At 42.5% G+C, this 13,468-nt stretch overlaps 1 protein-coding gene across 15 annotated transcripts in view; it reads right to left on the minus strand.

Annotated features, from left to right (window-relative positions):
- LOC128875095 (neurobeachin) overlaps positions 1 to 13,468 on the minus strand; it is a 242,142-nt gene that overhangs the window by 13,245 nt on the left and 215,429 nt on the right. For all 15 annotated transcript variants that reach the window (XM_054120434.1, XM_054120431.1, XM_054120430.1 and 12 more), the window contains 7 exons: positions 11,484 to 11,586; positions 7,583 to 7,698; positions 2,970 to 3,082; positions 2,749 to 2,889; positions 782 to 901; positions 467 to 619; positions 190 to 262 (listed from right to left, as the gene is read on the minus strand). In XM_054120434.1, the coding sequence (XP_053976409.1) occupies positions 190 to 262; positions 467 to 619; positions 782 to 901; positions 2,749 to 2,889; positions 2,970 to 3,082; positions 7,583 to 7,698; positions 11,484 to 11,586 (819 nt within the window). The remainder of the gene's footprint in view (positions 1 to 189; positions 263 to 466; positions 620 to 781; positions 902 to 2,748; positions 2,890 to 2,969; positions 3,083 to 7,582; positions 7,699 to 11,483; positions 11,587 to 13,468) is intronic.

A 13,468-nucleotide genomic window follows, 5' to 3' on the forward strand; every position in this document is an offset into this window, starting at 1 on the left:
GCGCACCCCCTCACTCCTGGCTCCAGGACGGCATCTTCGGGGAAGCGCCGGATATAGAGGCGCCACCGACAATTACCATCGGTGGAAATCTAATTTGACTCGACTACGCATGTCCCAACACTAGGACCAGCACTCGAATTGCTCGAGCCCATTGTCTGAATATTATACAAATAGAAAGGAAAAACTCACCTTTCTGCTTGTAACCGAATATCAGGTCGATCCACTGATGCAATTGGCAGGACACGAACTCTGATTCTAGAGCCTAGAGGTATTTAAAAATAATAAAAATAAGGTTCACTCTATGTAAAAGACGCTTTAAATTAACTCTTTGAATTCCAAGGAGCGAAATATACATTTTTCTTTACAATCATGCATCTTTGCTTAAAATTGTCTGGCATTTCTTGGATATGTATGATAATTTCCTCTGGCACTCAAAGGGTTAATTCCATTTTGGACCATGACTTACCATTCGATTAATTCTGATGAATTCCTCTGGAGACGATGCCCATGGCGGTAGTTCAACGTCGCCAACCGAGCTACCGTCTTCCTGCCTACCCAAGCGGTACCGATTACTGTTCACCAGCATTTCCGGTAAGAAGAAAAACTCGGGAATGAGCTCCTGTTAACAAAGCGAATAATTTATTACGACGCTGTTCTCTAACGCATCGGGACGAGGCACGCGAAGATTTATTCCTGGACAATAACAATAGACGTGAGCATCCGTTGCCCGTAGAAGTGTAACTAATAAGTAGAAGCATTGGAAACCGAGAACGAAACGAACCTTGACGTCGGAAGTGTCTCGTTGGCAGTTCTTCCAGGACAGAGCTATCGAGGAGAACAGTCGATTCGGATGATCGAACTTGCCGCCTTGGAGGGCCAGAAACATCGTCGTCATGGGCTCCTGAGACATTGAAATTGAAATTATCATTATATCAGCTACTTAGAGCACACTGTAAAGACTGTAAAAGCAAATCTGAAAATTCATCAGCACTGTCAACGTTTCTTCCTGCTTATAAGGAACCTTACTCGTACTATCGAAATGTTTTCTAAAAAAGGAACGGTACTTGGACCCAGAAACTTCGAAGCTCATGGTAAGAAGCACGAGCGCATAAAACAAAGGATCGTTGACCGACTGCACACTCGTAGAACCCAAAGGTAAGCACTTCCTCATGAATAACCTACAATCTTTGACCCATCATACAAAGACCCTTCAGACGCTACTCTGGTATATGGTTTCGCGCTTAATGTCCTATCCGTCCTCCGTCAGCCGTTCGCTCTTCTGACAGCCTGATGAATGTTAACAGAAGACCTCCCGCGATCGACGTCCATTTCGTGCGTAGGCGTACGTGAACGTCGTTGCGTGATTTACGAGATTTTCGACAAGTTGTACACAATACCATCGCCTACGATCGAGACTTCTTAAAGATCAAGAGTACCTTTACCGATTCTTTTTATGGAAGAAGGCTCTGAAACCCATTCGAAGGCATCTACCAATAATTAACACTTTGCTAACCCTACACTTTACCCGACCTATACGAAATAATAAAATCTTAGCTGAAACTCTTGTAGCACATAGATTCTTCTCCGTTTCTTCCACAGGTATGACCTGACGCCACGGCTGTACGAAGATATTTATAAAATAGACCGAAAGATACAACGAGCATCGCAGTTATAAAGCAATAAATTGTTTATGACGCAATATATCCTCGCTCGAACAGCGGGGTGTCGTTCCAACCAAAGAGGTAATAAAATGCTTATTGACGATTTGCATGTAAATGCGTCGGATACTACTAACCCATTCGGGCCATACTACGTCGGGCATTTATATGAAATTGAATCGCTGTCGGGCGAATTCGCGGAGAAATCATCATCCAGCCGGACAGAAACGATACGATCGACGTGGAACGCGATAAAGCCAGTCGTGAAAGCTAAACCTATGATTTTTTTCTCGTGCCGCTGATCGTTTTGCCGGGGCAATAACGCGAAAATTAATATAGTCGTTAACGTAATAGAAACGCGACGACTGGAGCCAGTAGCGGTGTATTTTTGCGCCCTGAACGGCTGGGACCATAGCGTGCGCACGTACGGGGAACCCCAGAGAAAATGCAGGAGAAAACAAATGCACATATTTAACGGGAAGGCGGGCTTCGTTGACTCGGGGGCGTTCCCACGCCCCCAAATTAGTGTGCAGACACTACCGAATGCGTCGTAAGAATTTATGGTTCGAACTGGACAGGTTTCTTAAATAGACGGTCCAGGAACGATTGTTGAGCTGTTCCTGACCGTTTTGAGGATGTGTTTGAAATGGTCCGAAAAAAATGTGAACGATATTAAGTCTTGTTTAGAAAATATTGGATTAGGAGAGGCTTTATCGACTGAGAGAGAGAGGCTTTATCGTCTAAATTCATCTACTGCATACTATACATTACACATAACATAATTTCTCAACAATGTTTGAGTAAGATAAGGTTCTTCTATGGTATTGTAAGATAATATAGTATAAGTAGCGTAAGGTGAAATGTGTTAAACCGAATAAACTCTAAGTTGGAGCGTAGTGTTTAAATTATGATTTGTTTGCTGCGTGTCGTAAGAGAGCAGTTATGTTATGTTCGCAATAAAGGAATATTAATTAGGTTGAGAATTATATTATCTTATTTACTTAATTTTGTTGCTTTGTATAGGTCCCACAGTATTGAATAAAAAGTCCACGGTCAAGATGTACGCAAAATATATTTATCAAGTGCTTACCACGCGAATCATCCAGTTCAAAACGAAAGCAGCCGTGGAATAGTGCGTGCCATAATGGAAGGGCGGTATACTGTCGTGCTCCCAGCTCTGAAAGCGTTCCTCGAAGTAAGCCCTTCTGCTTGGATTCAACGCACCGATCGGCTACGAAAAGTAACGAAGATGTTCGAGTAACCAATTCAAGCAGTCAGATAAAACATAAAGATAAGTGGTGGTTTTATTACCTTCGACAAGTCACGATAGTTGCTGGGCAAGCTGAGATCCAGCTCCTTTGTCTCGTAGTTAGTCAATACCCATGGGAACACGGGGTACTGATTCAAATCGTTGTATGTCCGACCTGAAATATAAAAGATAACACTCAATCTCCTTGTACACATCGCCAATTGCACCCGTGTTACAACGCTTTCTGTATTTCCAAAAAAAAAATGTATCCCGAAGCTAGTAGATTCTCGACTGCCCTAATGCAATTGTTCATCTCTTAATTCGCTAAGTCGACTCTTTTCTGTGCCCAACAATAGTCAGTCGCGTGGACCAGCCCTCCCCCGAAACGAGATTCCTCGTCCAAAAATAAACGAGCCATCAGCGTCTTCCTTTTAATGCGTATAATCACTGGACCTAATTTTTTTGTGGAGGCCAGAACGGACGGTCACTTTTCTTCCAGCGCCACCCTCGCCACGGTCTGTGACGGACGATGAAAAGCGGGTGGTGCTTCTAATTCTATTTTTACAGAATGGAGGGGAGAAGAGAGAGATGCTCTCCGTTTAGTAAGCGCATAACTCAGACCGTGACGGCTAATCGTTCCTGAAATTGTCACTTCTGGAGGTCTCACTCTTCCACCCTCGCCCTCTCAGCCCCGAAATCCCATTCCGAGATGCATTAGTGACGGCAGCGCGCCTGCAAGCCTGGCTTCGTCTAATCTCCTCCCCTGTCGCTAATTAAAACCCGTCAGCAAGTTTGTCAGAGGACGCTTCCTCTCGTCGGATCGTTTACGTGCGAGTTTAATTCCTACTTCGTTCTGCTTGCTTTCCCGATTCGTCGACAGACGTCTGGAAGAGTGTCCTCTTTATTACGCTGCGATTTAGGGAGGTTTCGTGACGTTTTCTACTACAAGTCACTATACAATAATGTGTACAAGGTGAGGCAGGTACACTGTTACGGAGTGATAATGCCTAAATTATCGTGGATACACAACAATCTTACAGGAAAAAGTTAGAAGGTTCAAGGGGGTCTATTTCCTATGACTTTTTTCTGTAAGACTTTTTGTATCTCCGATAATTTAGACGTTATCATTCTGTAACACTTTAGCTGTCCTACCCTGTGTATAGGTCGGAAAAGGACACAGTTCAAAGTTACATAAGCCTTAGCAATGAATGCAACTAGTAGCTATAACTTAATACACATTAATACGTACCATGTAACAAAACTATCAGCGTTTTCCTCTTATCGTCGCATTATGAACTAATCATGAGACACTTTTGAGTTTTGTGTAATTTTGGGGTTCCTGCAACTCCTGAGCCTGGATCGACTAACCCAGTTGGCCCACCCTGCGATAGTACTCGTATCACCAGCATAATTCTTCACAAGCAACAAGGATAATCGCGAAGCCGCAAAACTGGCGGTTGGATCGTCTCCAAGAAGCTCACCGGATACTCGGCTCGGCCGTGAACGAGAATAAAAAAGAGACGTAGGGGCAAAGAAGGACTCTGGCGGCGAAGACTACTCGCGGCTGAGGCGGTCGGCGCACAAGTCCCGTCGTTGCTACAATGCGTCGTAAATCGTGACGCTGCACGACCGACGGTCGGACGTAAATAATAGTAAGGCCGCGTTATGCATCAAAGTGATTATTAATGGTAGCGTCGCGGTGAGTGAGCGCCCTCGGAACGCTTCCCGACAGCGGAATGCCCGCGACACACGCGTACCCTTTCGTCTCCCGCCCTGCGGGTCCTACCTTCTGGCCCGCGGCTCACCCTTGCTCTTCGCTTGCCCCACCTATCCCCCTCGATCCTTCTTGAACAACGTTATAATAAGTGCTGGCCGCGACGAGAGGCTCGTTTTTAACTCGTCACTCGACGAGATTTAGAGGGACGTCGCTACCGCGGAGAAAAATCGGCAGGAAGTCCGACTAGATGGCCTACACCGAGGTGTCAAACTCATTTTGGATCGAGGGACAGGGTTTTTGTTTCGTTACATTTTGATTCGATCAAGAGTCTTGTATTGTTTGGGGGTTCGATTTTCTTGAGAGAAGGAAACCACCTCGTGTTCGGAACATTGATTAAATAATCAAAGCTATAACGCTGCACTCATCTGAAAGGCTTCTCGGACAACAGTTAGTGATTCACCGCGGCTAGTTTCGATACCAACACATTCAGATCAAAACGTGTGGATGTACAGCTAACGCGAAAACGTGTAACGAGAACGGAAAGTATAATTCACGAGAAACGTGAAACCTTGCATGAATATCTGATGCAAAATTTAAAAGGCAACAAGTACCTATTGTTTGAAGTACGAAAACAGCCGTGCAAAGAGTTAGCGCAGTAACAGCTACGCGAGTAGTATTGTTCAAGGAGTCGTCTTAAAAATTCAAGTAAACACTCCTCACAAAAAAATATAGAGGCAGAAAGGTTATTTATGTTAAGTGTATTATTACAAAGGGTTTGGTTAAATCAAAGAGTAAAAGGATCCTCTTGGAAAATCTTTCCCTACCAATTAAAACATCTGTAAGAAATATCTCAAGTGGTACGATTAACGAAGCTCTCTTGAATTTCGGTGCGCGCAAGACGTTTTCACCGCCAGAAAGGTAAGGCCCAAGCCGACGGGGCCAGTGGCGGTGTATCAGCGGTAGGTGCACCGTGCGGCGCACACCCACGCGAACCGGCTCGCGTCACGACACGCAGCCTATCATATTTACATCGGGCCGGCTGTCATTAATTTTTAATAAACCGATGCGATCGAGCAAATAAACGAGTGGACCGGATCGCATGCGGGAGCCTGGCAGCGGGACCGGTTCGTACCGGTAAGGCTGTTCCCCCGCCGGGCCTTGTGCCCAATTGGGTCCACGCTGACTGACCACCCCCTCCCGCGTCCACCCTGACCCCCACCACTCCCACGACACGGCTATTTATTCGCGCAATTAATATATAACGCTCGTAAATACGCGGCCACCCTGCGGCCTCTCGCGGCGTTTTCTCGTCGATATACATACAAATAATTACGCGACCGCGGCGATCCTCGTCATTAAGCGGCCCGATTGCGCGTGGACCGGCATAAATTCCCCACTTACATAATTCTCGATCGACTTGTTTACGAGCAGCCTGTAAACGATCGGCTATTAGCGTCCATACGAGTGCCGTGTCAGGGCGTCGTGGGACAATTTCAGAAAAAAGTAGTTTGTTTGACTAGTGCATTGTCGCCAACTTGTTCCCCAACAAAAATGCTCGTGATTGCCATTACTATAACAATTTTTGCGATTGGTCCGTAAATGATAGGTCGGGAAGCAGTTAATTTCAGTTGAAAGCAAGCAACAGGAATAGGGAAACTCGTTTCATGGGGAAAACTGGTCGCGACATTTTTTGCCGTTGCTGATTTGTGAAGCTGTACTTCGAGTTGCAGGTGCAGGTGCGCCGGAAGTTTAAATCAAAAGATCTCACTTTCCATCTAAGAACAATTCCGATTTTTTCTTAAACTAGTTTACGTTCGCATTTAACTAAGAACATAATTTAAATGGGAGCTATAAAACAGCACCTGTATTACATATTACTTAATATTGATTATTAACACTATGACGTCCGCATGACTAATCGGGATTCTTTTGTTTGGTCTCAGTAAGAATGGTTCAGATCAATTCGCCTGTCGACAGCGCCGGCGGTTCTTCGAAGTTTTCGGGAGATCATAAATCGTCAAGTTTTACTAATATCATCGTCAGTTCTGAACTCTGTCCCTAAATTTTCACGAAATTTCGAGGATATATGTAAATAAATATAAGATTTTTTTGTATTATAGCTTTGAGTACAACATCAACGTGTTGTCACCGGACGGCACAGTGTTAATACTACATATTTAACTATCTACTTCCATTAAATTAACATGAACCCTACTGCCACGAAGTTTCTTCTTCCCCCATTTTCTTTCCCACATTCTTCAACAAAAACAAACCTCTCAGGTACCAAGAACACGACACAGAGAATAATTACAAGTATCCACCTAGATCGCTGCCGCCCTTGAATTTCATTGTTTGTCGAAACGGCTGATCAGCGTGATCCAGTGAAAAAAAGAGATAAAGGGCCAGGGGTCTCGAGTTTCGTGATTTCGCGACGCGAAACACAAAAGGGCGGTTGATATTAAACCGAAGGAGAAACAAAGGCGGGTTTCCATTCGCCAGGCAGCGTAGGGAAGCGGAGGGAAGAGCCGGTCTCTCGGGAGAGGATTACCAGGGCCCACGAGCCGGGGATTACTCGTATGGGGTGGCTAAAGAACACGGAGCTGATTGAGAACATCCCTAATACACCGCGACAGATTCCATCCGCCCGTGTGCAACCGTAGATGCTTCCTCCTTCTCTAACTTCGCATTCTACTTCTGTGGTCTCTCTTCATCTCGCTTGGAACCGCGGCGAAATCGAGCGACGATCGGCCGTCCGCAGACGCCGCATTTTCTTTCCGCAAACGGTAAGCCGATATGATATTTTAGACGCTAAGCACCCCCTTTTATTAATGTCGCAGTCTGTGGAGAAGAAAATGGCTTGCCCGACACGTAGAGCGATGGATCACTCCTCTACCTCCATATCGACCATTTTGATTTTGATCCTAAAATAAAACAACACGAAGTAGAGAGAGAACTTACCTGCAATCGTGTTTAAGAACATCAGGTATTCGAAGTTAGATATCTCTCTGCGCTGCCACTTCTGTGTCATGTTGGAGCTCCTCATCAGCTGTCGAGGCGACATCATCGAAGCCCTCCTGCGAGAATAATGTGAATTTTATTTTCTACTGGTTTGGAATATTTTCATCGTAACTTAATTTTTATGCAATCTTTAATTTCGACCTAGTATTCTATTCAAACTCTCCCCAATAACAGTTTCAAATTCCGATACGTATCAGATCAAAAGAAAAAAGAATTGTTGAGGGCACAGTAATAAGTTAAACAGACAATGTATCGTATATGGATATCGAAAACTGGTGTAATAACTTATTCATGACTCCCAGGCTGCATACGTAATGCGGACGTATGACTGATACATCAATACCTGTCCAAACAATTCGCGCTATCAGGGATGCATCAACGGCGCCATACGGTGAGTTGACTGACGCGAATGCAACATAAGTTCGTGGAAGAAAAGTCGTCGAAAAGGACATTAGCATACGCATCATCATGGTTGTTACGCGAGTATCAATTCGTATCGCGACGATCGTTAATGGTCAACGTTGTCGACTCTAATTAACGCATTTATAACGTGTAATCGCTTATATCTCTGCATTCCTTAATCTATTACAGAAATAGGACATAAATTATTAAACACTATTACGAACGCATTAACAAAATGGTTAACCTCTGTGCTAGAAATTCAATTGGACGAGAAATATATGAGTCGTTCACTGCACAAATCGATTAACTCCACCAGGCACTGACGATTATTTATTGACTATTCCTTATTAATTTTATACACCCTTAAATGAAAGCTGCATCTGTATATATGCATTTCACAATATTTATTTGAATTTATACTATAAAGGGAATTCAAGAAAACAATGTACATTATTTCATCGCATATTTCAATTTTTTGTTTTACGGAGTTAACGGCTCATATGAAATGAAATGCTGTTTCAAAACGAGATCGAAGTAAAAAGTGTTCTTCATTCTTTGTGAATGATTCCTCCAAATTCTTTTTCGCTTCATAGAATGTGCCACCGAATGTTATCAAGCTTTCAAGCGGCGTAGCATTTCGTTTGTTGAATTTAATTGCTGAAATTAATACACCCGCTTTAACGAGTGCCGACAAAGATCTACATCGGCTTTCGCGCGCAACGATCGCGACACTTGCACTCGATTCGTGAAATCTACCGCACAAGAACGCGGCTTGATGCTTTATATTCGCGCCGTAAAATTCTGCGAGGGGTTTTACGCGCGGCGAGTTCGCTGATTTAGAATTTATACGAGAGACTTTAACGGGCGTACGCAGTGGACGACATTAAAGCAGGGAGAAGCACGCGACGACGACCGGATATATAAATACCGGAGTTGCGAACATCTCTTACAAATCTTAGACCTATGAAAATCTTTCACGCGATTTGGAACCAAGGGAAAATAGGACATTCTTCATTTTATGCCGCAGGGAAGATGCCAGTGAGATAGGGGATTTCATATGAAAGGAAACGATTGTATTTTTAAGATATGAAATGGAGACCTGCATAAAGCGGACTGTGTAATTTGTTTATGAACTGTTTTATAATATACATACTAGCTGCGGCTCACGGTTTCACCCGAGTGGAATACTATTCTTATTCGCGCAGGTGCAATAATTACTGCAGTGTTTATGCAAGTATGTAGTTAGGTACTTCGTAACAGTTGAACGCATTCAACTGGGTGTAATATAGAGATAGATTTTTAAATGTAAATGTTCATGGCGAATTCGGTCGTGTGATGAATGACCTATAATTCATTTCTCTGTGAATTATTTTCATTTTTCATTATTTCCTACACTATGCGACCAAATGACATGCTGTAAAAAGCAAACTTTATCTTTATGAAATTTCCCAGATGATGAAATGATTCTTTTTATAAAGATTAATATATTATACCTAATAAGTTCCCTTAAAATTCACCTTATAATTTTCCATTCATTTTTAATATAAAAAACGTTATTGTGGTTTAAATATAAAAGCAAGGAACACCGTGTCGATGGCTTTTTTCTAGATCTATTGATAATTCATATTTTTGTATTACATTATTTTCATATATATCCATTTATTTGGTCAGCGTACGTCGATAAAGCACCCTTCCGACTTGATTTACAAATTTCAAAATTTCTAATTGAAAACGTATTCTTATCAAAATAGAACATAGCCTAGGTTACTCAGGAATAGTGTAGCTTTCTATTACCGACAAATTTTTTAAAATCGGTTCAGTAGTTCTTGGAGATTACTCCTTACATAATAATAAACAAACAAACAAACTTTACCTCTTTATAATATCAACATAGATTGTGAATTATAAAGACATATTCTGATGCTTTTGCTAGATTGGAATATTTACAGACTTTTATTACTTGACTAAAAAGGTACGCATATCCTTTCAAAGAAAAACAGCCTAAATAGGTGGTTAAGCTTCTAATGGCGAGACGTTTTCTTTTCGAAAGCAACGCGATCTCGACCATCTTCGACGTTACCATTGTTCGCCTGACAGGTTTTCAATACTCCGTCGCACATTTATTTTTCTCGCGACGCGAGCGTGGTACGGAGCGTCACGACGCGGGACCACGTTTTATGTACGGATTATTTTTGCTAACCAGGAATCTCCCTCGAATCAGACGTCGGAGCCGGCCTCTGTATATTTATGGTCGGCGTATCTTTCTCGCCGACTCCCCTGTACAGGGTGCTCCAAAAAATGTCAATACTTAGGTAGAAGCAATTTCTATAAAGGAACAGAACCGATGGCAGGATATATCAACATTGTCGAAATATTCTTGGAATCTTCTCTGACGGTCTTCAGAGTTAGAATTTTGTAATTATTATTGCAACAATGCTGAAAGAAATGTGCCTCAGGGTTCTGGAGACTTTGCGGAGATTCCAAGAACGTGTTACCTTCTTAACGGTTTCATAATTGTATTATTATTTTAAATATTTTTCTTTACCATAGAGAAAGGATGATACAGAATGAATATACAAAACTCATCCTGAAACCGTAACGAGTTTCAATAATCTAATAGCGATGGTGAAGAATCGGAGACTTTTCGAGAATGAAATATATTTGTTAATGTAAGAGTTACTCTTCCTTGGAAACACCCTGTATATAGGAGCGCTTTAATGGACGGATCGAAGCATGGATACGCGGACCTCTGTGTTTTCGCCGCCTCCTGTCCTCGTCGAGGACTGCAGTAGAGTATGTATTGGTATCGAAAAAATTGTTTCCAAAGTTAGACTATTAAATGTAATACGATTTCTGTTCGCACATTTTGCAACGAGATAGCGCAAGGGGTTAATGGAGCCGATTTTTAAGGGTGAACGTACACATCTGGATCGATTGACATCCACGACGCAAACCTGTTCACGTGAAGCTACCGTAACAACAACCCGTATAGCCTCGCTTTCCATAATGACAGAAACAGGCGATAAAGATAAGACAGACAAGTCATCAAAGCTAACGCGGCGATTCCCACCACTCGGTTATCGTCATAAATTCACGTCGACGAATCCCATGGTATTTATATTATTCCATAAAAACGACCCATGGAAAACGCAGTGTCGGCGAATAAAGACGAATCCGCCGACATGGCGCATTCCTATCGCGTTAACGCTACGCAGCCTCATACCTAGGAAACTTTTCAATATCTATCCGCGCCTTTTATCATCCGATCTCTGCCAGGGTTTCGCTCGGACAAGAAAGCTCTAGATCCGATCCTGATCGCGAGTGGAATCCTGCGGAAGGGAACAAAGAAAGAGCGGAATGCAAGGAGCGTGTACCAGGGTGAGCCTGGAGGCCAGAGATCCCTAGATCCAGATGTTGGTAAAAGGGGTTCGGTCCTTACCTAGTCTGCGGAATCCCGTATTTGATGCCCACGCCGACTCGCGGTAGCGCCTTGATCACCTTTTTCACCGTCGCCTGGTCCGGGAACGCGAACAGGATCGAGGCTGTGGACAAAAAGGCGTTAAAGTGCGGATTATAAGCGAACCCAATTTCAACGGATCGTGTGTCACTCGTTCGGAAAGGATGGCAAGGACGAATTTCTTACTCGCGTCGCCCAATCTAGACTGCCTTGGAAAGAAGGAATTCTTTCAACACCTTACTGAAGGAACGACGAATACAATATTTATATAAATTTTTCATTCGCGATGAATTCTATTGCAGATCGCGCAAATGCTACGAATTACGTCCAACTCGCGAGACTCACTTAACACAACGCCGACCGGTCACGAGTTAACTCGTGTTTGCATTTGCATTATCTATTTCAATTTATAAAATGTAGAATATTGCAAAAGCTTTGCCCATAGTGTCATGTATGTAAAATATTTCATTTCGATTCATTATGTTGGCACAATATAAATAAAGTTTATTGGAGTTTATTTAAATTGTTTTAAGTTCACATTCAATTACGAAATAATAGCCGGTGGCATGAAGTCGCTTCTGTGTAATAATTGCCGGTCAACGATGTGTTAATCAAATGAAATGATTCATCGAAAGAGGCTCCAACGTTGGACGCGGTCGGTAAACGCAAAGTTAAATGCGAAAATGTGAAAAGCGGATACGCGATGGACTTAATTTCACGGCTGTAATAGCATCAGTTGAGTTCCTCTCGGGAGTTCAAAGGGTAGCGTGCCAGGAGACAGTTACCATAAATACTTGCGTGTAATTTATGTAACTCCGAACACAGGGCCGGGATATACGAGTCGGTCTTAATCAAGGAAGAGGGTAAGTTAGAGGCGGCTTCGCAGAATGCTGCAAATATCGAAGAACCTTCTGTTTTCGTTGCCTCTGAATTTTCTACTGTACCTTCATGGTTATCTTTGTATAAAGCCCTATGGAATATGTACAAGTTTGCACCAAACTTTACCTTTTAAAGGTAAACGAGATTTTGAAAAAATAATCACTGAATAGTGTCGTTCTAGGTGTCATCTTAGGCATTTCATTCGTATTTATTAACATATTCGCGACTGGCAGATGTTTTACGTTTCTAATACCGAACACCGATGAAAATATTAAAATTCTGAAGTTGAAGTCCCATAAGTATTCGTACCCTTAGTGTCTATTGAAGAAACTTATCTAAATTAAGTGAAGGTTCAACGTTTCCAACTAAATGTTTCATTATAAGTATGTAGAGGAATAAACTTCACATATGTATTTATTAATAATGACAAATTTATTTGAGAACGTCAAGCCTGTTATTTCATTTCGTCAAATTTCTTCAATAGAAATAAAAGGTACAAATACTTATGAGACTGACTGTATATGTATAGTGTATAAAACAAGGCTTTCATAATTTTGCCATAACCAGAAATAGAATTTGAAGTGACGTGAATTCACGTCACCGGTCGCGAATGTGTCAACAAAGGTTTCCTTCAAGTCTCGATCAACGTTTAAAACCTCACGAAACTACCTTTGTAATTATGCTGAAAAGTCTCTTAAAAAATTGTCAACAGAAAGGATCTCAAGAGCACGCAATTAAGCAACTCGAATCCTCACCACGGAACACCCGGTCGCATTTCCTCAAGTCACGGGTCCTTTTTACAACGTGCTTTTACAGCGTGTAATACAAAACGTATACGCATAAATTAACGAAGTTAATCGTTCACTGCGACCGACAATTAAAAGATAAGATTACACTAAATTCACGGAACAGCCGCGGTCGTAACGATCATCGTCGTGGCCACGGCCAGAGAAAACAGGACGATTTTTCTCCACGGCAAAAATTCAAGGGTGGACCGTCTCGTAAAGATCCGTGAAAGTTACAACGGCTCGCGCGGGGTATAAAGTAACTCGGTCGTATTTTTTTATTGTTCGAGGATTTATCACGGC

Source organism: Hylaeus volcanicus, chromosome 4, assembly GCF_026283585.1.
Source record: "Hylaeus volcanicus isolate JK05 chromosome 4, UHH_iyHylVolc1.0_haploid, whole genome shotgun sequence".
Classification (NCBI taxonomy): domain Eukaryota; kingdom Metazoa; phylum Arthropoda; class Insecta; order Hymenoptera; family Colletidae; genus Hylaeus; species Hylaeus volcanicus.